This window comes from Salarias fasciatus, chromosome 1, assembly GCF_902148845.1.
Source record: "Salarias fasciatus chromosome 1, fSalaFa1.1, whole genome shotgun sequence".
NCBI classification, from domain to species: domain Eukaryota; kingdom Metazoa; phylum Chordata; class Actinopteri; order Blenniiformes; family Blenniidae; genus Salarias; species Salarias fasciatus.
The window spans coordinates 39,467,163-39,490,517 of NC_043745.1; the positions used below are offsets into that span (position 1 = coordinate 39,467,163).

The window sequence follows — 23,355 nt, forward strand, 5'->3', positions numbered from 1 at the left end:
TGTGCCCAGTCAGTTAACAAAGGGCTCGGCTGATTTGAATCACCTGCAACAAACAGTTCTGGGCCCAGGTGATCACAATCAGCCCAGCTCTTCGAGAACTGACTGGGTACATGGAAAACATGGCATGGGAAAGTACTTTCTTGACACCTCTGGGAGTTAGCAATGCGTCATATTATACCCCCACCCCAAAGCAATCATGGTGGCGGTCGCAACACAGCGAGGTTTCTCCACGGCTCTGTCTGAAGTTTTGAATGAACTGGATTTGGCGCTGAAACCACAGTGAGAATCTGCTCTGAAGGCTTTTCTTTCTAACCCCCAAATTCCACTGGACACCAAAGCGCCGCGCCGCGTCCCAGAAGCCCCGGTGTTACGACGGATCACCTGAACGCTGGCGCGCAACGGTGCTGCTGATTCGCTATTTTCTGCACCGCCGCTTCCAAACGGCGCGGTGCTGCAATGTGCTCCCGGTGTGGGTTGAATTCAGGAACAAGACGCCGGCGTGGTGCATCCGGTGGAATTTGGGGGTAAAACGGACGTAAAACTAGATGCCATGATCCTGTATTTAGGATGACAAAATAATGACAGTGGAGTGCTGCGTATGTCATTGTGGTTGCATCACGGCCTTGTTTCTTGGATTGGTTCTCTCCGCTCAATAGTCCCGCCTCTTGTTGCCAGTTTGAAACGGTGCCCCGATGGCGTCATGCCAGACGGTTTTTATATGTGTGGAACACATAAAGAAAGTCAGTCTGGCACGCCAGGCTACATAGCTGGACCCCTGGAGCTACTAGGGTCATAGCTGGACCCCTGGGGCCACTAGGATCATAGCTGGACCCCTGGAGCCATGGGGCCCCATCTGGACCCCTGGGGTCACCGGGAGTCAGACAGGTTCAAACCATAGACTGTATATCGAAGTGGACGGGACATGTGGCTGAAAACATGAAGTCTACCCTGAAGTGTCAAAAACTTGGTTCACACCTACATTCATGGGGTCACCGTGAGATGACACCTGTTCATGTGATGTCACATCTTGATACACCTGGGCTATGGAGTCACAGTGGGGTCACATCACGGGGTCACACCTGGGCTCTTGGGGTCACAGTGGGGTCACACGGGGTCACAGTCGCACAACTGTTCTTTATGTTCTGACTGTTCTCCTGCACAGTGGTGGAATCCTCTGAGTCTCAGCTGGAGTTTCAGATCTTTGAGTGGTTTCTGTGAATAAAAACAATTGGATTGAGGAGTCAGACTGTGGTGCTGAACGGTTTCTTTACACACTGGCTTCATTTGTGTTTTTTTTTTCTATCCTTTTGAAAACAATGGTATTAAAAGCGTCTCTGGAGCGGTGCCGCCTCTGTCCTCCGTGGTGGACTGGGTTATAACCACTCTCCAGGTTCTGATGTTTAGCTCTGGCGCCCCCCGGCTGCTGGGTCCGGCAGCACAGGGCTCGTCAGCTGGCAGTCTGTCTTACCGGACAAACACTGGACCAGAAACTAACTACAGCAAAACAACTCCCTGACTGATGTCATGGAATTCAGAATTCTTTGTTGTTGTTTGTTGTTTAATCTCAGTGTGATGTTTGGATGTTGTTGTTTATTCACGGTGTGATGTTTGTTATTGTTTCGTCATGGTGTGATGTTTGGTTGTTCATTCATTCACTCATTCAATCTTTATTAAGGACACAGGTGCGTACACTTGATCCATAGATAAATTAAAAAGAGTATATAAAATACTTTAGACAATTCCAATGCTGTCTAAAGTATATAAAAAGAAAAACAGCTATTTACACATATGTCACACCAGTTACATAAAGACAAGAGCGCCAATGTTTCCACAGTTTTGATGTGAATCTCACAAAACTGTACTCAGGTCAGACTGTATGATGGCATTTTCAGAGTTGTCAAGTCGGCATATGAATTTATAAAAACAATGACGAAAGCGCCTTTCTGGACACTCAAGGACGCTTCACATTGCATTATTCATTCTCTCCATACTGGGTGGTGGTAAGCTACTGCTGTAGCCACAGCTGCCCTGGGGGGGGGGGGGGCAGACTGACGGAAGCGAGGCTGCTGATCTGTGTCATCGACCCCTCCCACCACCAACCATTCACTCTCACTAGGGATGAGCGAGTACACCACTATCTGTATCTGTGTCTGTATCTGTTTACCCATCAAAATGATCTGTATCCGTATCTGTACTCGTAGGGGGCGTGGCCTAAACCGGAAGTGGGCGTGGATTAGCCGGAAATTGGTGGGGCAGAAATTGGCACACTATTTTAAGTCTGAAATTGATATGGATTGCTCAGAAGTTGCATATTTGTTCTTTATTTGAAAACTATTTACAGAACCGTTTCAGTGATACAATGTACAAGTTTTTTTTATTTTAGTCAGAACATGAACATTTTAAAGTTATATAAATGATTATTCATTGACACAACAGCCTCAGAATTAAGATTTGAATATTTTTTTTGTCACAATAGTAAAAGAACTATTTCCAGAACAAGTATTTTCATTGAGGCAGAACATGAATAATTTTAAATGTATGAATGAATTTACAGAACAGCTTCTCTATAATTGTTGTCTGGAGTCCAAGGAAAGGAACAGGCCTTCCTGGGTTGGGACTGCCTCCCCCCACGGTCCCCACCAGAATCTCCCCAGTGTCCCGGAAAACCTCTGATCCCCCCAGCTGAGCTTCCTGGTCCTTTCTGCGGCTGCAGCGCCGATGATAGTGGACCTCAGACCAGTTATCATCTCTCTCCCACAGATCACAGCCTCCCGGTGGAGCACAAGCCCAAATTATTATGAAAAAATAAGAGAAAAAAGGAAAAGTAAAACTGCGAGGGAAATTTAACCCCCCTCCGAAAAAAAACCCCCCAAGCGTGCACAGTCACGTGACATTTCGACTTTAAAAGGTTTTCCTCAGGCACAATGTACGCTACAACGAAATATAAAACCTAGTTTTTAATTTACCAGCACTGATTGGTTCTCTGACAAGGATCCTGTCTCAGTCCAGCACGGAGCAGAATGAAGGACCAACGAGGATCTCCCATCAGCACGAGGACGAATAATGACGGACAATGCTCGGGTCATACTCGGATTCGAAAAAAATGCATTATCTGTAACGAGCACTCGTTTAAAACGAGTATGAGGCTCACCCCTAATTCTCACACTACTTTCATACATATACTAGGGGGGTGAAGTGTCTTGCCCAAGGACACAACAACAGTTTTACGCCTGCAGAAGCGGGGATCGAACCACCAACCTTCCAGTTACAGGACGACCTGCTCTACCATCTGAGATACTGTCGCCCCATACTGCAGCTCATTAGTGACATTTAGAACATTGACACACAGTGTGAACTTTGGGAATATTTTTCATCTATCATTCTCACAATCATCATTGAGTTTTTTCCGGCATTATATTTGATGTAATTTCCGATTCCATATTGAGAACAAATATTCAGTAGCTCCGGAAGTCCCGCACTGTCTGGACAAAACACCACCAGGTCATCTGCATACATAAGGTGATCCACCACAGAGCCTCCAACAGCACAGCCAGTATTACAGTTGTTTAGCTGTATAGACAAATCATTCAGGTACATATTGAACAGCAGAGGGGATAAAATCCCGCCTTGTCGGACCCCATTGCTGACCCTGAATGTGTTGGACATGGACTCCCCCCATTTCACCTGCATGGTCTGCTTGGAGTACCAGAATGTGAGGATTCTAATGAGGTAGCCTGGAACACCTCTATTAGACAACTTTCTAAATAGTTTCTGATGATTAATTCGATCAAATGCTTTAGAAGCATCAAGGAAACATAAAAACATAGTAGACCCCTGTAAATGATATTTATCCAGCATTTCCTTCAGGGCAAAAATACAGGTGTCAGTACCTCGCTCAATCTTGAAACCAAACTGTTTGGCTGCATTGTACAGAAAGGGTGCAAGTCTATTCAAGATGACTCTTTCAAGCTCTTTTGAAATGGTGCTGGCCAAGGCTATGGGCCGATAGCTTTCCATGCAGCTGAGTTTTCCATGCAGCTAAGTTTCTTTGCTTTGTCTTTTATCACTGGGACAAGTAAAACAGAGAGCAGTGACTCAGGCAAAGTACCATGTATCATGAACCCAGTGAAACAAATGGCCAAAAGAGGACACCGTTTTCAGCTGGCAAAGCTGAGATGTTCTGATGTGACTTTATCAAGACCACATGACTTATTTTGCTTGTCTGAAGACAGCCTCAACCAACATCCGACTCTAAGGCCTCAACAGCAACGAAGCTACTCTGTATACAATTAAACAGTTTAAAATAATAGTTCTTCCAAAGAAGACAAATATCATCAGAGTCAAATGTACCATCAATGTTAGTTGGAAGTGAGGCTCTGCAGTTGTTAAGCTTTCTTATCTCTTTCCAGAAATCACAATAATTATTGTTTTGCAGTTTGCGCGCCAAGGATTCAGATCTTACACGATTTTCATTTCTTGTGATATATCTCAGAGCATATTTAAATTTGGCATTAGCTTGTTTTTTTACTGTCAAACAAAGGGTCATTTCTTAGTTTATCACCCTCAACCCACGCCTTAAACGCACTCCGGGCTTCTGCATGAACTTGATCTACATATACATTCCACCCAGATTTACTGTAGTGAGTGCTTTTACTGCGATGACACAGGGGCCTGCTAGACGTAATAAGGGCATTTACAACTTCACTGTACAACAAATTGAGCTTAAGACAATGTTCTTGATTTGTGCTGTTGATGTCACGGCACAGAATTGCATCTTTAGGCAGCATAACTTTATCTAGGTGCAAATGTGTCGTCTGGCAATAGGCATGCATATCCTCACTTGTTAGATTAGACCAGTTTACTTTTTCAGCATTATCAAATACATTGGCAGGACTTAATTTTGGAATGTTGTCCAGGTTACACTTGAGTGTCAAAGGCATATGGTCAGATGTGGCCAAATCATACATAATCTGCATTTCAGCAATCAAGGAGTGGGCGTCAGCAGTGCATATACAGCGGTCAAGCCAAGATGTAGAATGCCAAGCATCACTTACATAAGTGCAGCTTTCTTTAGGCAATAGGACTTGACGAGACAATATGAGACTATTTTCATCACAAAATTTTTTCAGATGCAGACCAAACAATGATTTATCATCAGCAATGTCAGCATTCATATCCCCAACAGTACAGATACATGTGCAGTTACTATCCTGGATAAAAGCCATAAGAATTGCAAGTCTGTTTATATATTCATCCTCATTTTGAGTACACTTATACAGAGTATAAACGTTTAGTATCAAAAACTTGCCACCACTGAAGAGGATTTCCAGGCCAATAGCACAATCAATCCCCGGTCTCACCACTTTCACCATATTGTCATATTTCTTATGCCACAAGACAGCAACTCCACCAGGTATTCTGCCGTTGACGTGCTTGGCGTTCAAATCAGTTGTTGTTTATTCACGGTGTGATGTTTGGTTGTTGTTGTTTATTCACGGTGTGATGTTTGGTTGTTATTTAGTCACAGTGTGATGTTTGGTTGTTGTTGTTGTTTGTTTATGGTGTGACGTTTGGTGATTGTGTAGTCACAGTGTAATGTTTGGTTGTTGTTGTTGATTCACGGTGTGATGTTTGGTTGTCTTTGTTTAGTCACAGTGTGTTCTTTGGTTGTTGTTGTTTATTCAATTCAATTCAATTCAGCAATTCAATTCATCACGGTGTGATGTTTGGGTGTTGTTGTTTAGTCACGGTGTGATGTTTGGGTGTTGATGTTTAGTCACGGTGTGATGTTTGGGTGTTGATGTTTAGTCACGGTGTGATGTTTGGGTGTTGATGTTTAGTCACGGTGTGATGTTTGGGTGTTGTTGTTTAGTCACGGTGTGATGTTTGGGTGTTGTTGTTTAGTCACGGTGTGATGTTTGGGTGTTGTTTAGTCACGGTGTGATGTTTGGATGTTGTTTGGTCACAGTGTGATGTTTGGGTGTTGTTGTTTAGTCACAGTGTGATGTTTGGTTGTTGTTTAGTCGCAGTGTGATGTTTGGGTGTTGTTTAGTCACGGTGTGATGTTTGGGTGTTGTTTAGTCGCAGTGTGATGTTTGGGTGTTGTTGTTTAGTCACGGTGTGATGTTTATTTAGTTGTTGTTTGGTTATGGTGTGGTGTTTGGTTGTTGTTGTTGTTTGGATGTTTATTACCTCCGCCAAGGAGGTTATGTAATCACGTCGGTTTGTTGGTCTGTTAGCAACATTACAGAAAAAGTTATTTACGGATTACAATGAAACTTTGTGGAAAGGCGGGTCTTGGGCTCACTTAGAATCCATTACATTTTGGTGATGATCCGGATCACTGTTTGGATCCAGGAATTTTTTTAGAGGATTCTTTATCATTGAGAGGTAGGCCAGTCTTTCACATAGTTGGGCATAACTCAACAATAAATGACAAGGGGGCTTAGAGAACATTACAGTGTCTTCAGTGACTCTAAGAGATATCAGCTGCTGATCCAGATCAGGAAGTGTTCCGGATACCAGGATCCAGAACAGACAAAACAGGAGGATTTCGGAGTGTCAGTCACTGTGAGGAAACACACTGAAATATGAACAATCAGCAAACAGCTTTCTCCCAGACGTTGTTTGTGTTGGGGAGAAATAAAATGTTTTTTATTATATATGGTGTTCTTATTGTTGCTGGTGACTGATTGGAGCTGTGGCGGAGGTCTGCGCTCTCTGAGCGACACTTTCTAGTTTAGTGGTTGTTGTCGCTGGGTTGGGTGTTTTGCTGTTGTTGTTTTGTTGAGGTGTTTTATTTTTGTTGTTGTTGTTTGGTCATGGTGTGACGTCTGTTCCTGCTTTATTGGGGTGTTTTGTTGTTGTTGTGTTGTTGTTATTGTTGTTTTATTGGGGTGTTTTGTGTTGTTGTTTTGTTATTGTTGTTGTTATTGTTGTTGTTTTGTTGGGGTGTCTTGTTTCGGTGAATACCGCTGCAGATCAAGTGTTCCTCACAGATAAAGCGAGGCTCAGCTCCTGAGAGTCTGCTGGGAGGAGATAAAAGCCCCTGAACACACCACGGGCCCTTGAGCAAGGCATCATGATGAAGACATGGAAACCTGAATGTTCAAACACACACAGAGAAAGAGACAGGCGTCAAATTACATGAACGGGTCAGGAGGATCAGTTGTGTAAAATGAACACAATGATCACAAAAATCTGTTTCGTTTGATCGATTTAACAAGAACAAGAACACAAACAAACAAACAAACAAGCAAACAAACAAACAAACAATCCATTGATACTCTCCTTCCCTTCTTTCACAAATAAACAAATAAATGATGTTCAGAACAGCAGATGAATAAACAGCTCAGACGTGAGAAAGTGAAAGTTCAGAAATGACTCAGCACAAGACTAAACTTTACACACACACACACACACACACACACACACACACACACGCAAGCACACACACGCAAGCACACACAGTGGTTTCTGACTGTAATCTTTTTGCTGTCATAGTGAAACCCTGAACAGCTGATAATCCTCAATCTACACCCTGCCAGACTGTAAACACACAACTACACAACAACATGCTATATATATATATATATATATATATATATATATATATATATATATATATATATATATATATATGATTATAGTATATTATATAATTAGTAGTATATGTAAAAGTGCTCAAAAACAGGAAAAATTTGAAACATTTAGAAATTTAAATTTAAAAATAATTAAATAATTTAAGAATAAAATAAATAAATTAAAAAAAATTAATAAAATAAATGGGGAAAATGTCTGGAAAGTACACAGAAATACAGAGAATTTAATAAAAAAAAACAAAATAAAAACAAAAAATAAATAAATGAAGAAAATAAATAAATAAATAAAAGGCAGAAATGGATAGAGCGTAGTTGTAAAATACAAACATGCTAAAAAAAACTAAGGAAAAATCTTAAAATTCAAAATTAAGATAATAAAAATAAAAATAGAAAATAAATTAAATTAAAAAATGTGGAACATGTGTGGAAAGTACACGAAACGACAGAAAAACAGAGAATGAAATTCAAGAAGAAAAAAAAACAACAATAATAAAAAAAAAAAGAAAAAGAAAAGACAGAACGTTTTAAAATATCCGACCGGCGGAGCGACCGGCGGGGGGCGGGCGGCTCCCAGCAGCGTCACGGCCGGGGCTGGGGCTGAGAGGGGCTGGACCTCCGCACAGCGCCGCCGCTCCGCGGATAGAGAATCGCAGCAGAGGAAGCTCCAGGAGAGGCGGGCGGAGGATGGAAACCCATGCCCGCCGCTGCCCCCTTTTTCACGGTCAACTTTATCCGAGCGCGACAGCGGCAGAGATGCGGCCGGCGCGTGGAGCGCTGTGAGCGGCGACACGAAGAGGAGGAGGCGGCCTTTCTTCTACTGGTGAGCGGTCCTCCAGCTAGCCGCGGAGCTAACCTGCCCCGGCGCTGCCCCACAGCCCGTACCCCCCTCCTCCCCTCCCCCGGGGCCGGCCCGCCCCTGTGCGGGCTTCATGCGGACAGGTGTGCCCCACAGGCCGCCGACCTGCCCCCGGGCTCCGGGTCAGACCCCCGGCCGGAGCTGTCACGGCTCCGCTCTGCCCCGGCTAGCCGCCGGCTAACGCTAGCCGCTCCGGAGCCGCCTTTCCCCCGCTCGTTTCGTTTCAAAACAAACTGCCCTCATACGCCCGGTAACGGTCACCGGAGCCCGGCGGCTCCCTGACGTCCACCGGGCGGCTGTCAGGTCCGCGTGCCGGGTCGGAGCTGCCGTCCTCCGGCGGGCAGGCCAGCAGAGCTCCGCGGCTCCAGAGGCGCTGTGTCACGGCTCAGTGGAAGCCGGAGGCTCGGCTAGCGGCGGAGCTAACTCCGGGCACAGCTGCCACCCTCGGGCACGCGCCGGGCAGGCGAGCGGAGCCCTGCCGCTCCAGAGGCGCCGCGTGCCGGCGCAAGAGCAGCCGGCTGTCCGCTAGCATGGAGCTAACGGCCGGGAGACGGCGGCCAGATTAACCGCTGCTACCTGCAGCTAATCCCGGAGACAGAAACCACAGAAACCCGTGGTTAAACACATCATTTCACGGTGGTTTTACATTTTATTTCATTACATTATTACTTTTTCTTTTTTTCACCATATTTATCAGTTTAGTGCAATATTTCATTACACTACATTAAATGTTATACCAAACATTTTTTAAAAAAGCAATCAGTGCATTTATGTGATTTAAGGATATTAAACATGACAGTTACTTGACTTAAAGATAAAATAAAAATAAAATATTAAAACAGCAATGGAATGTCCACTGTTAAAGTAACTGATTTAAAATATAATTAAAAGCTTAAAAACTATTAAAATAACAGCTTTTTAATCCTGTCATGATCATATTCTGCTGAATATAATAAAAAAATGGAGGGTAAAGTGAAATATTTCAAATATTCTGCATGAATGAAGCACTGATGCTGGAGCCAGAACCAGAGTCTGATCCGATTCTCCAGCGGCAGAACCAACAGAACCGGGCGACGGTTCCGTAACGCCACGTTCCGCCTCGAGAGCCGTTCTCCAAACGTTTCCGCTCCTCATGGCGCCGCCGCGTTTAGAGTGACGGAACCTGAAGACCGAGAAAAACCAGACTGCAGTGGATCAGAGTATAGAGGTTTATAGTGAAGTGCTAACGCCCTGACATGCTAACAGCCTGACATGCTAACACTCTGACATGCTAACGCTCTGACATGCTAACGCCCTGACATGCTAACGCCCTGTCATGCTAACGCCCTGACATGCTAACGCTCTGACATGCTAACACCCTGTCATGCTAACGCCCTGACATGCTAACGCCCTGACATGCTAACACCCTATCGTGCAAACACCCTGTCGTGCTAACGCCCTGCCATGCTAACACACTAATACGCTAACGCCCTGCCATGCTAGCACCCAGCCATGCCAATGCCCTGACATGCTAACGCCGTGACATGTCGACACCCTGGCCACGCTAACGCCCTGCCACTCTAACATCTTGCCATGCTATTGCCCTGGACATGCTAACACCCTGATATGTTAACGCCCTGCACATGCTAACGTCCTTACATGTTGAGACCCTGCCGTGTTGATGCTAACACTCTGCCGTGTTGATGCTAACACTCTGCCGTGTTGATGCTAACACCTGTAAAGCGGCTAGCGTTAGCGCCTTGCTGCAGGTCTCAGTAAACCTGCTGCTCCGCTCCTCCTCCTCGCTCCGTCGCCGCCGTGGAACGGGGACGGGAGTGTTCCAGGTGAAGCTGCGGTGGTCCTCATGGCGGTGGCGGCAGTGGGCGGAGCCTGCCCTGCGGCGACGGCGTTCTCCACCTGATACTCTGATTACACAGCGAAAAATAAACTCCGAAACGCAAGTAGGAACATGAAGACCCGGACTCCACTCTGACCCACTTTACCCGTGTGTGTGTGTGTGTGTGTGTGTGTGTGTGTGTGTGTGTGTGTGTGTGATAGCTTGTGATAGCTTGTTCCACCTGCTGCCTCTGGGCTGTTCTGAACAGCTATATCAAACCGGTTCTCCGCTCCAGCCCGTGGATCCCAGGCCTGTCCTCTGGTTCTGCTGATCCTCCAGAGATCAGCTGTTTACTCAGTGTGTGTGTGTGTGTGTGTGTGTGTGTGTGTGAGAGAGAGACTCTTACACACAAAGTGTCGCCCAAATATGAGATACCAACACTCAGTTAAAGCTGGTGTCCGGAGTTTCCGTTCGTTTCCAACGTATGAATCGTTTTTCAACAGAGCTTAAATGTGTAATGGTGCGTTCGCACCGGACGCCAGCAGCGCGGCGAGATTCGCGCCACTCGCCCCTGGTTGGCAGCGTTTGCATTTTGTGACCCAACAGCGGCTGCCGCTGAATTCGCGTCTCTGCTGCCGGCGGTCTGCTTAATTTCTCGATAAAGCCCGACGTCGTCGTGGCGAGTCCAGGCGACGTGTCTGGATTCATAATATTTTGCAGAGGCGTTCAGAGTACGGTGAGTTTCACCGTTTACTCCAGGAGCTGCGCCGGGATGAAGGACGCTTTCAGCGGGACTTCCATCTCTCCCGGGTCAGTTAGACGAGCTGCTGTCCCGCATCGGCGCTCTGTTTCACCGGGGACCCGACCTCTCAGTAAACTCACGGTTTAACTAACAGTAAACACTGTTTCACCACAATCTCTTTGCTCGGTTTACCGGGACCCGGCCTCCTCACTGATCTTCCTCCAAGCTCCTTTTATTCCTGTCCCTATAAAAATACAACGAAGGGAGCTCAGGGCGAGCGCCGACCGCTGTAATAAGTTTCTCATCCATTTCTGGTGTTTGCCGGGGACTCCGGTACTTCATAAATAACGTCATATAGAGCGGCTCTGTGATTGGTTCGCCGCTCGCGAATTCGCTCAAAATTTCAACTTTCAGCGGCGCGAGTAGAGCGGTTCGGGCGAGTAGGGCGGCAGAGTGGCTGCCGCTCAATACGCGCCGCGTGACCGCTCGCTGCATCCTGGCCGCGCGAAAACCATATATTTTCTATGTAAATCGGCCGCTCTCGCCGCGCTATTCGCGTCCGGTGCGAATGCACCATTAGTCTGGTTCCATACTACAATATAATATTAGCGTAAAGCAATATAAAAATTTATTCATGAGCTCCGCCTTCGTCTCATAGACCCCCATGTTATCCGAAAAAGTGCCGGTCAGCTTCAGCCAATAGATTTCCAGCTTCTGCTTTGTCCTGCTGTCAATCAACGTGTGGAGCAGCCAGAGAGCACGGCCGCTCGCCCAGCAGAGGAGAGTTAGTATCAGCAGCCGCCGCTCACCTCGGATATATCCACTGTCTGCTGAACATCCACCGTAAGGAGCTGAACATGGAGGATGCTGTAGGACTCAGAGGCTCTCATTTTCACCCCATGTCTAATGCACATGCACAAGTAAAGGGGCGTGGCTTGGTCGCTTATGAAAGCAGAGGGAGGGGCAAAACTTGGATTAAAAAAATTCTCATTCTTCCAAAACTCTGGACACAAGCTTTAAAGGTAATGACTCTTAAAGGATTACTCTGAAGATTTTGGACCCACGCCCTTTTACTATCATTGATGAAGTGAGACAAGCGCAGAAATACCTTTTTTGTGTCTGTGCGTCCAGTGGCTGGCTCCCAGCTGTTAGCATCGTAGTTAGCTTAGCTCAGCTGCTGGAGGTGAAGAGGAGACGGAGCCGGACTGATGAAAGTGGACAGAATCCTCCTTCCAGTCGTCCAGGGGATGGCGTGTTGGCACGTGAAGTAAATCCCAATGGTTAGAAAACATTTTAAAAAACGTGTTTTCTTTTCAATCCATTAAAATAACGTTTTGATCCACACAGACCTGCACATGGCAGCGCTCCATGGAAGGATATACTGGAGCACAGCAGTAGAAGCCATAGACTCAGCCGCTGTGCGCCGGTCCAAAACGTTATTTATTTTAACGGATTGAAAAGAAGTAACGTCTTTTAAAATGTTTTCTAACCATTGGGATTTACTTCACGTGCCAACACGCCGTCCCCTGGACCACTGGAAGGAGGATTCTGTCCACTTTCGTCAGTCCGGCTCTGTTTCCTCTTCACCTCCAGCAGCTGAACTAAGCTAACTACAATGCTAACAGCTGGGAGCCAGCCACTGGACGCACAGACACAGAAAAGGTATTTATGAGCTTGTCTCATTTTGTCAGTGATAGGTAAAGGGCGTGGGGCCAAAATCTTCGTAGTATTCCTTAAAAACCAGTGACATTAGAGATTAGGTTTAGGGTTTAGGGATTTGGGGTTCAGGATTCAGGATTTGTAATTCCAGGTTCAGGGTACGGGGTTCAGGGTTTAGGATTCAGGATTTAGGGTGTGGGATTGAGGGTTTCACAATCCGGTATTTAGGGTTCTGTGTTCGCGGTTCAAGGTAAGGGGTTCAGGATTCGGGATTTAGGGTTCAGGGTTAAGGGTTCAGGGTTCAGGATTCGGGATTGAGGGTTCGAGATTCAGGGATCGGGGTTAAGGGTTTCGGGGTTTAGGGTTTCGCAGTTCGGGATTTAGGGTTCAGAGTTTGGGATTTAGGGTTCGGGTTTTAGGGTTTTGCAGTCCGGTATTTAGGGTTCGGGGTTTGGGATTTAGGGTTTGGGGTTATGGGTTCAGTGTTTAATGTTCGGGAGTTGTGGTCCAGGATTTAGAGTTTGGGGTTCGGGATTCGGGGTTCAGGGTCTCGTGGTGATGTTGTTGTATCGTCAGGATTTTTCCTGACTGGCCGTTCGGTGGACCTTCCTTTTGAGTTTGTGTCTTCTTGACTCGTCCTCCGGTTGGACTCCTGTCCAGGGTCTTCCCGTCTCTTTGATCGTTTCAAGTCGTCATTGTGTGTTTTTTGCTGCTTGTTTTCATTTCCTAGCCGTAGAACTCTGGACTCTCCCACTTTCTGTTCAGTCCTGACGGCGGCGCCATCCCGCTGTCCCGTCTTTAAGAACTGTCCGTTGGTTCTGACTAGTGAGTTTTTGTGGCTGGCGGGGAATCCTGCCGAGTGACGGCGGCGGCGTTTTCAGAACGTCAGACTGGAAAGGCGTCTGGTTCTCCTGCTGGTTCTCCTGAACAGCTGTTCACCGATTTCCAAAAGTTGTGTTTACTCCCCTTTCACCCCCCCTAAAAGTTGCGTTGTCCCCCGCAGGACCAGCAAGTCCTCCAAAGGAAGCTGATAAATTTTTTTTAAAAGTTCCACCTTGGGAGTAGGGTCGGATGATGTTGACTAAAAAACTGTTTCCCGATCATTTCTGGCATTTATCCTGATAACGATAAATGTTTGCAATAAAAAATGACTAATTAAACTCCATCTTCTGGACTGTCAAGCTGCGTTCACTCTGCCAAATGATTTCCGCGTTTTAAATGATTTTGCGTCCAAATATAATTGAAAAACAACAGGGAACACGTGTTCTACCGGCGACGAGACGCGTGATTTTGCGGTGTGTCGCGATTTTGCGTCCGACGCTGAAGTTGGGAAATCTGAACTTTTGACGCGTCGCGTTTTTGCAGCAGACTAATCAGAGACCGTCTCCATGGTGATGTGGGTCAGGGGGCGGGACCGGGAAAAGCGACACTGGCGCAGCTCCTGGAGTGAACGGTGAAACTCGCCAAACTCCGACTGTCTCTGGATCACATGGTGCACCGGGCACGGCGCCGCTGTCTGGCTTCATTAAGCACCAACAGGGTTAGCCATGATTTTTGAAAATAATGTATTTTACTTGGGATACATTGGATATTTCGGAGCAATAGACATAAGTATGAAATGTTTTCTAGCGGCTGGCTCGGAGCTGCTGCTAGCTCTGAACTGCTAGCTTCAGCCTTTTAGCGCATTTCATTACCTTTTAATGACTCACTGATACCAACTGGCCTTTTAACTTTCTTTAATCGTATGTTAGCTCTGACGGTTACAGCAGTGCTGGAGTTATCTTAACGGGCCCTGCATCTTTAGCAGCTAAGCTAACGTTAGGCCAGCTTCTCCGTCTGAACACTCCTGACATTTAGACCCTCGAAATACTCTTTAACGGTGCAGATACACGACCAATCCGTGCGGGATACACACTGAGGCGGGGCTTCAGTTAGCGGATAACACTTGCTAGCGTAGCGGCAGTCTCATATAGCGTAGCGGCATTTGTCTACATTTTTTAAGCGTAGCGGTTACCGCTACGCTTTAATGCTTCGGAGAAACCGTGAAAATAAATCGTTTTATGTATTCTATTACACATTTCCTGTGCTTATGCAATTTTTCAGTATTCCTGAGGCGTATGCAGGGGTCCTGATGTTTACGTTTTTGTGTTCAGGCATTTGCAGGGCAGCTAAGGAGCCTCATAGGAAGTGGGGGAGCTAGCAAAGCTCAGCTAATGTTGATGTTACCATATTCATGTTGTCACCTGATGGTCAGACGACGGCAAAGCCCTTAGCTATTACCGCGGCAACCGTTCTGACGAGAAGCCTCGTCGTCCTGCAGTGGACCCGTGTAGGCCTAAATCTACATCACAACGGGAGTATATCGTATTTATTTCAAAACTTCAAATCCTTACCGGGGGAACATAAACTGGTAACGATGAAATTATCGCCCAACCCTTCTTGAGAGCTGTTCCGAAAAAGCTGCATGTTGAACTGTTTCCACGGAGACTGAGGTGGAGCATTTTGTTTGTGCGCCCGCAGGTCGGATGGCCCCGCAGTGACGGCCATGGCGCTGACGACCCCCCCGGTGAAGCTGAAGTGGCTGGAGCACCTGAACAGCTCCTGGATCTCGGAGGACAGCGAGTCGGTCGCCACACGCGATGGCGTGTCTGCGCTGTACGCCAAGCTGCTGGCCAACAAGGAGGCGGTGCCGCTGCCGCAGCAGGCGCTGTGCCTGAAGGGCCCCCAGCTGCCCGACTTCGAGCGTGAGTCGCCGTCCAGCGATGAGCAGGAGCACTACCTGGACGCCCTGCTGGGCAGCCAGCTGGCGCTCGCAAAGACGGTGTGCTCCGACTCGCCGTTTGCCGCCGCGCTGCGCCGCCGCGTGCTGGTGCTGCAGCGCGTCTTCTACGCGCTCTCCAACAAGTACCACGATAAGGGCCGCGCCAAGCCGCAGCCGCACTCGCCCGAGAGCTGTCCGGGCGCCGCCGACCCGCACGCCGTCAGCGAGCGGCCGCGCTCCAGTACCGACGCGCTCATCGAGATGGGCGTGCGCACAGGCCTCAGCTTGCTGTTCGCCCTGCTGCGCCAGGGCTGGATGAGGCCCCCCCCCGGCGACGGCGGCGCAGGCGGCGACGTCAACCTGTGCAACGACGTCATCCACACCGCCATCGACGTGGTGGGCTCGCTGCCGCCGCTGTCGCTGGCCAACGAGAGCAAGATCCCCGCCATGGGGCTGGACTGCCTGGCGCAGGTCACCGCCTTCCTGAAGGGCGTCACCATGCCCAGCTCGGGCGCCGACGTGCTGGGCCGCCGCCTGGCGTCCGAGCTGCTGCTGGGCCTGGCGTCGCAGCGGGGCTCGCTGCGCTACCTGCTGGAGTGGGTGGAGATGGCGCTGGCGGCCTCGGCGGCGGTGAGCGCCATGGAGCGGCGCAAAGCCGCGCAGAACCAGGAGGGGATGATCGGCTACGACTGCTTCATGAACATCCTCATGCAGATGAGACGCTCTCTGGTAAGGACACTCCGCCTCCGGGGATTGTGGGACTTGCACCGCCGTCGCGTTGAGCATCTTTCCTGAACAAAAGTGTTTTCGTCTAGTCAGCGGTTCTCTGTATTAGATCCTTTGTTTTCAGAGTTCTGAAGAGACTGGATGACGGGTTTGTGTGTTCTGTGGTGTCAGGGTTCCTCGGCGGATCGCAGTCAGTGGCGGGAACCGACCCGGACCCCCGACGGACTCTGCTCCCTGTACGAGGCGGCGCTCTGCCTCTTCGAAGAGGTAAGACTCTCTAAGAACAATTCTGGAGCTAGGAGACTTCCTGCAGAACCTCGACGTTCTGCGAGGGTAACGCGCCGTTCCCATTGCAGGTGTGCCGCATGGCGTCCGACTACTCGCGCACCTGCGTCAGCCCGGACAGCATTCAGACCGGCGAGGCGCCGGTGGTGTCGGAGACCTGCGAGGTCTACGTCTGGGGCAGCAACAGCAGCCACCAGCTGGTGGAGGGAACGCAGGAGAAGATCCTGCAGCCCAAGCTGGCGGCCAGCTTCGCCGACGCCCAGACGGTAAGAGGAGCCGCGCCTCTCCTTGCTGCGTCGCGCCCGCCGCGGAGACGCCGAGTCAGCGTTACGGGAATACGCTAGTACCCCTTCCCACTGGAGCTAGCAATCAGAAGTGCCTCCTTCCCCACCGCCTGCAGGCCCGGGTCCAGTCCTATGCGTGGCTGCGTTTTCTCGCGCTGATGATGTCCCACGTTGATGACATCATCAGTGCGACGGCACACAGCGAGATAAACAAAGGAGACGGGTAGGGCTGGACAAAATTTCGATAGCAATATATACCGCAGTATATTTTTATTCAATAACGGTGATATGAATTTTAAACAAATTTTCGATACAGTGCATTACAGTGTGCGTTTCATGATCACTAAATGCTGTTGACGGCGCCGCCGATTCAAGCCAAGCAGAAAGCGCCACGAGAGAGTGATCACTACCCGGCAGCACACCACAGCTGGCCGTCCTCAGCTCAGGCTACAAGCTAAGCTCCACCGCGGGAAGTTTGAGCTCCAAAATGAGAACTGGTGATGTAAACGCGACTGAATGAGCTTCCTCAAGCTAATTTGTGGCCAAGAAATAACAAATCGTAGCCACGAATTAGGTCATTCACTGAACAGTCCAGTAAAGTTGGCAGCATGTTGACAGATACGGACTTTTGGTCTCAATAACTCTTTAACTAAACGTCAGTAACATACCAAGGGCGCCTCCATCCCGTCGCTGTGAGGTGGACGATATGCTACAATAGGGTTGGGCGGTATCCAAATTTTGATACTGTCATACCGTCTCCACATTTTACCCCGGTATACAGTATTACCGTGACTAATTAAAGAAAATATAACTCAAGGCTCAGACAGCATCACCAAACTGTTGGCTTGTCCCTACACCGTTCAGAAACTGAAAACCAAACACTAATAATGAAACAATGACAACATAATGTGCAAAATATTAACAACTTTTATTAGCAACAGCTTAAAAAGTGCAAATACAACAAACAATTAAAGGACCTGTATCATGCTTTTTTAGCTACTCCAAACCCTATTATTGGCATTAACATGGTAATAGTTTATTTTTGGCGCTAAGAAAAAGTCATTTTGTGTTAAATAAAGGATTTTCGGAGGTTAATTCTGAAACCCGGAAGAGAAAACGCTCGTTTCACTCAAAATCCCGCCTCTCCCCCTGTGGACTTTGACTGACAGCGTACTTCAACCAATCGGAGCTGCGTTAGCGTCTCTAAGGGTTAGCTTTAGCTCTTTAGCTTTACCCCTCATGCACACTGGATGCGGTCCGGCTCCGGCCCGGTACACCGCAGCACTGTAATTCACACCACCTGCGGTGTCTCCGCAGTCAAGCTGGAGGAGGTTATCCCCCGTAGACAATTTGAAACCCGTTTTACTCAATAGAAAGCAGCCCAAACCGCTGTCTCGGATGAAAATGCACGTTAAAACCGTATTTGTATGATGATAAACACGTCATAAACACATAATCATTTCATCAACCCGTCCAACGTGTTCAAAGAAGACGCTTGATTTGGCAGAAACCCGCCCAATCTGGCAACACGGAGCTGCTCCGGTGTCACAGAGCTGTTTTGAGTTCAACTTTTGTGACGTACTTAGGTTTGAAGAGTTTCAAACGAGCTGTTTTCTACCCGAAGGGAGGGGCTGCTGTAGAGAGCAGCAGACTGGAAGAGATTACTCAGACATGCGTGGATGAAAGGAAATAACATTTTGGAGGTGGTTTTAAAGGGAATTCAACTTTGGGGCATGCTGAAAACCCTAAAAAAGTGGATTTTGCATGATATAGGTCCTTTAACATAACTGCCCAGAATAGTTTTTTGCGCAGAATTCACTGCGAACACATCAGTTTAATTAAAATCACAACCTGAACAACTTTTAATAATAAAAAAGAGCAGCTTCTAAAAAGCTTTAAATACAACAGTCAAACAATTAAACTAACCTGACCATCCAGAACATTTTTGCGCAGAATGCACCGGCTCACATCAATTAAATTCAATCACCTTCGTATTGCTCAATTTACAAACTGCCTCGTCAGGACACCGCTCTCCCTTCCCGTTAGCTCGGAACCGAAATACTGCCAGTGGCTGCAGTCCTGGTCTGCTTTGGGACCAGGACACTCGGTGTGTGACTCGCCATCTTTCTCCTGCTGTCTCTCTCTCTCTCTCTCTCTCTCTCTCTCTCTCTCTCTCTCTCTCTCTCTCTGTCTCTCGCTCTGTCCCTCTCTCGCGCTCTCGCTCCCGTACTGTCACGTGATGACGTCATGTCCATAAACTTCATCAAAAGTCTCCAAAATTAAACTACTGTGGAAGTAAAACTGAAAATTCAACCACATACAAGTGCTGCTGGACACAGAATCATGTTTAGGCATTGAATAAATTATATTTTATATTTAATCCTTATCTTCTATATAAGTGCATTGCATTTTGTTTCAATGACGGTATTGAAACTGATGCCGTTGCTTTTGAAAGACACCGCCGGTATACCTTATTACCTTACTACCGCCCAACCCTATGCTACAAGCTCATTTTCATTAAAAGTATCTGTCCATGAAGCATCAGAAATAATATTGTTTTCTACGAGCAGCCGTAGTGCTGCGGGGTTAAGGGACCGGCTACAGTTTACAAGACGCTGCAACAGTGAAGACAAACACCACACACACACACAAAAAAAAAACAGTACAGGGATTCGCTGCAGTGTCACCATAATCACTACAACCTTAAGTAATTCTGTACTTAACCTTAGTAATTCTGAGCACTTTTATTTTTCTTCCTGGTTGAAGCACCTTCCTTTAAGTCTATAATAAAAACTGTGTTGTAGTTTAAAAGTTAAAGCTGTTAATATTGAAAAGGTGAGTGTATGGCAGTTATTTCAACTCCCTGTCCCAGTAATATTTATGTTTCTTGTTGCTCACTCTTTTTCTGTTTATTGCAGTAATTCTTAGCACTTTTATTTTTCTTCCTGGTTGAAGCACCTTTGTTTGAATCTATAACAATAACTTAACTGTGTTTAACTGTAAAGTTAAAGCTATTTATATTGAAAAAGGTGAAACTTACGTTTATTTGACAGTGATTTCATGTTTCTTAAATAAAAGGTGAACATTTAATTTATTGTAGTTTTATTTCTAAAATGTTTTACTGGAGGAGCTTCCTGGATAAATAATTTCTAGTTTTACAGGAAGTACATCATGTACATGATTCTTAACAGTTTTTGTGAGGCTTTTGCATTATTTATATTGATATCGGAATTATATCGTATCGACCGAAATGATGAACTATATCGTGATAAAATTTTTGGCCATATCGTCCAGCCCTAGAGACGGGTTGAGGAATCTCTTCTTTCACACGGATCAAGAGAAGCTCTCTGATCTCACCATCGTCTTGATGCAAGATATCTCACGCTGTGTCCAGAAACAGCTAGTGTGCTAACGTAGCCACGCTACGGCGACGTCATCTCGGGTCTGGCTTTCCCACCGAAGCCGTTCGGAGGCGAGCCGATTAACACCTGGGTCGATCAATCCTGCAAACGTCGAAATGACGTTCAAACCCTTTCCCACTGCCACGAGGAGCTGGGTATTAGCGGGTTTAAACCAGTTTTTTTTGCCAGTGGGAAAGGGGTATACGTTAGCGTTCTGCACGTATGCTGAGTCATTAATGAGAATCTCAACCCATGGCTTGAGTCAGCGTCGCTTGAGAACCCTGAGTCGTCGTCAGTGAATAATGCTGAGTCAGCGTTTTGTGACGATACCTGATCAGTCTGGTTTGGTGCAAATATGCTGAGTCATTATTAGTGGATAATTCTGAGTCAGCACTTTGTGCAAAAAATGCTGAGACAGTATTCTGTGCGAAGGATGCCGAGTCAGCACTTTGTGTGAAAAATGCTGAGTCAGCACTTTATGCGACAGGTACTGAGTCAACGTTTTGTGCGAAACATCCTGAGTTGTCATTAGTGGATAATGCTGAGTCAGCATTGTGTGACGATACTGAATTAGTCGGGTTTGATGCAAAGATGCTGAGTCATTATTCGTGGATAATGCTGAGTCAGCGTTTTGTGAAAGATGCTGAGTCATTATTCGTGGATAATGCTGAGTCAGCGTTTTGTGAAAGATGCTGAGTCATTATTCGTGGATAATGCTGAGTCAGCGTTTTGTGAAAGATGCTGAGTCATTATTCGTGGATAATGCTGAGTCAGCGTTTTGTGAAAGATGCTGAGTCATTATTCGTGGATAATGCTGAGTCAGCGTTTTGTGAAAGATGCTGAGTCAGCGTGTCAGTCAGCCACTAACACCAGGATGCTGACTCGTCGTTTCCATCTGTTGAGTCATGCTTTTGGGAAAAAGTTGCGTGACCAATGTGGAAATTTGCTGAGTCGTGCTTTCTGGTGATCCCTGACCCCCGACCCCAGATCGAGGCCGGCCAGTACTGCACCTTCGTCATTTCGTCGGACGGCTCGGTGCGGGCGTGCGGGAAGGGCAGCTACGGCCGGCTGGGCCTCGGCGACTCCAACAACCAGTCCACGCTGAAGAAGCTGACCTTTGAACCCCACCGCGCCATCAAGAAGGTGTCGTCGTCCAAGGGGTCAGACGGCCACACGCTGGCCTTCACCACCGAGGGCGAGGTGTTCAGCTGGGGCGACGGCGACTACGGCAAGCTGGGCCACGGCAACAGCTCCACCCAGAAGTACCCCAAACTGATCCAGGGCCCGCTGCAGGGCAAGGTGGGCCGCCATGCGAGACCGGGTCCAACCGGGCCGTCCGGACAGGAACTGACCGGTTCTGTGTGTGTGTGTGTGTGTGTGTGTGTGTGTGTGTGTGTGTGTGTGTGTGTGTGTGTGTGTGTGTGTGTGTCAGGTGGTGGTGTGTGTGTCTGCTGGATACAGACACAGCGCCGCCGTCAGTGAGGACGGCGAGCTCTACACCTGGGGAGAGGGAGACTTCGGACGATTAGGTGAGTTAGAAACACCCAGAAAGACCATGTGGCGAAGATTTCCTCCTCTTCCTCATGTGTCGATCTTCAAAAGCAACTTTTTGAAAACTGTTTTACTCCATCATGGTAGAAATGCTTGAAAACACAACTTTTTCAAAAAACACCTGGAGTCCATCTCTACAGAAACATTTTAAATTCAACTTTTTGAAAACGTCTCATTTCCATTTCTGCAGAAACTCTGGAAAACACAACTGATGGGTCTAGCTTCGGGTTCTGGACGGGTTTAGCCTCTGAGTCTGGATGGGTTTAGCTTCGGGTTCTGGACGGGTTTAGCCTCTGGGTCTGGATGGCTTTAGCCTCCGGGTCTGGATGGGTTTAGCCTCTGGGTCTGGATGGGTTTAGCCTGCTGGTCTGGATGGGTTTAGCCTCTGGGTCTGGATGGCTTTAGCCTCCGGGTCTGGATGGCTTTAGCCTCTGGGTCTGGATGGCTTTAGCCTCCGGGTCTGGATGGGTTTAGCCTCTGGGTCTGGATGGCTTTAGCCTCCGGGTCTGGATGGGCTTAGCCTCTGGGTCTGGATGGGTTTAGCCTGCTGGTCTGGATGGGTTTAGCCTCCGGGTCTGGATGGGTTTAGCTTCGGGTCTGGATGGGTCTAGCTCTTGGTTCCCGACGGGTTTAGCCTCCGGATCTGGACGGGTCTAGCTTCAGGTTCTGGATGGGTTTAGCTTGAGGATCTGGACGATTTTAGCCTGCTGTCCTGAACCTTGGGCACTACACCAATGGAGGATAGGGGGTTGTGGAGACGTGGTGTGGACGTTGTGGGGACGTGGTGGGGACATTGTGGAGACGTGGTGGGGACGCGGTGGGGACATTGTGGAGACGTGGTGGGTATGTGGCGGGGACGTGGCGGGGACGTGGTGGGGACGTGGTGGGGACGCGGTGTGGACGCGGTGTGGACGCGGTGTGGACGCGGTGTGGACGTTGTGGGGACGCGGTGGGAACATTGTGGGGACGCGGTGGGGACGTGGTGTGGACGTTGTGGGGACGCGGTGTGGACGTTGTGGGGACGTGGTGTGGAAGTGGTGGGGCCGTGGTGTGGACGTGGTGGGAACATTGTGGGGACGCGGTGGGGACGTGGTGTGGACGTTGTGGGGATGCGGTGGGGACGTTGTGGGGACGCGGTGGGGACGTGGTGTGGACGTTGTGGGGACGCGGTGGGGACATTGTGGGGACGTGGTGTGGGTGTGGTGTGGACGTTGTGGGGACGCGGTGGGAACATTGTGGGGACGTGGTGTGGACGTGGTGGGGGCGTGGTGTGGACGTTGTGGGGACGTGGTGGGGACGTGGTGGGGACGTGGTGTGGACGTGGTGTGGACATTGTGGGGACGTGGTGTGGGTGGTGTGTCGTTTTCGGGACGTGGCGTGGTGGGTGTGGGGATGCTGTGGGGACATGGCGCCGGTGTTTTGGGGGCGTTGTGAGGACGTGGCGCGGGTGATGTGGTGCAAGTGTTGTTTCCTGTTTCCTGTTTCCGCTCTCTGACTCTTCTGATTGGCCGCAGGTCACGGAGACAGCAACAGCCGGAACATCCCCACCCTGGTGAAAGACGTCAGCAACGTGGGCGAGGTGTCCTGCGGCAGCTCGCACACCATCGCATTGTCCAAGGACGGACGCACCGTGTGGTCGTTCGGCGGCGGAGACAACGGTGGGTCAGCCGGCT

General features: G+C 48.2%; 1 protein-coding gene across 1 annotated transcript in view; it reads left to right on the top strand.

The window, feature by feature from the left end:
* The first annotated feature begins 8,234 nt into the window (after nt 1-8,234).
* herc1 (HECT and RLD domain containing E3 ubiquitin protein ligase family member 1) overlaps nt 8,235-23,355 on the top strand; it is a 59,164-nt gene continuing 44,043 nt past the window's right edge. Inside the window, 7 exon segments of the mRNA XM_030105508.1 lie at nt 8,235-8,421; nt 15,195-16,164; nt 16,333-16,428; nt 16,518-16,712; nt 21,119-21,430; nt 21,564-21,660; nt 23,197-23,340. Of these exon segments, the coding sequence (XP_029961368.1) occupies nt 15,220-16,164; nt 16,333-16,428; nt 16,518-16,712; nt 21,119-21,430; nt 21,564-21,660; nt 23,197-23,340 (1,789 nt within the window). The 5' untranslated portion in view covers nt 8,235-8,421; nt 15,195-15,219.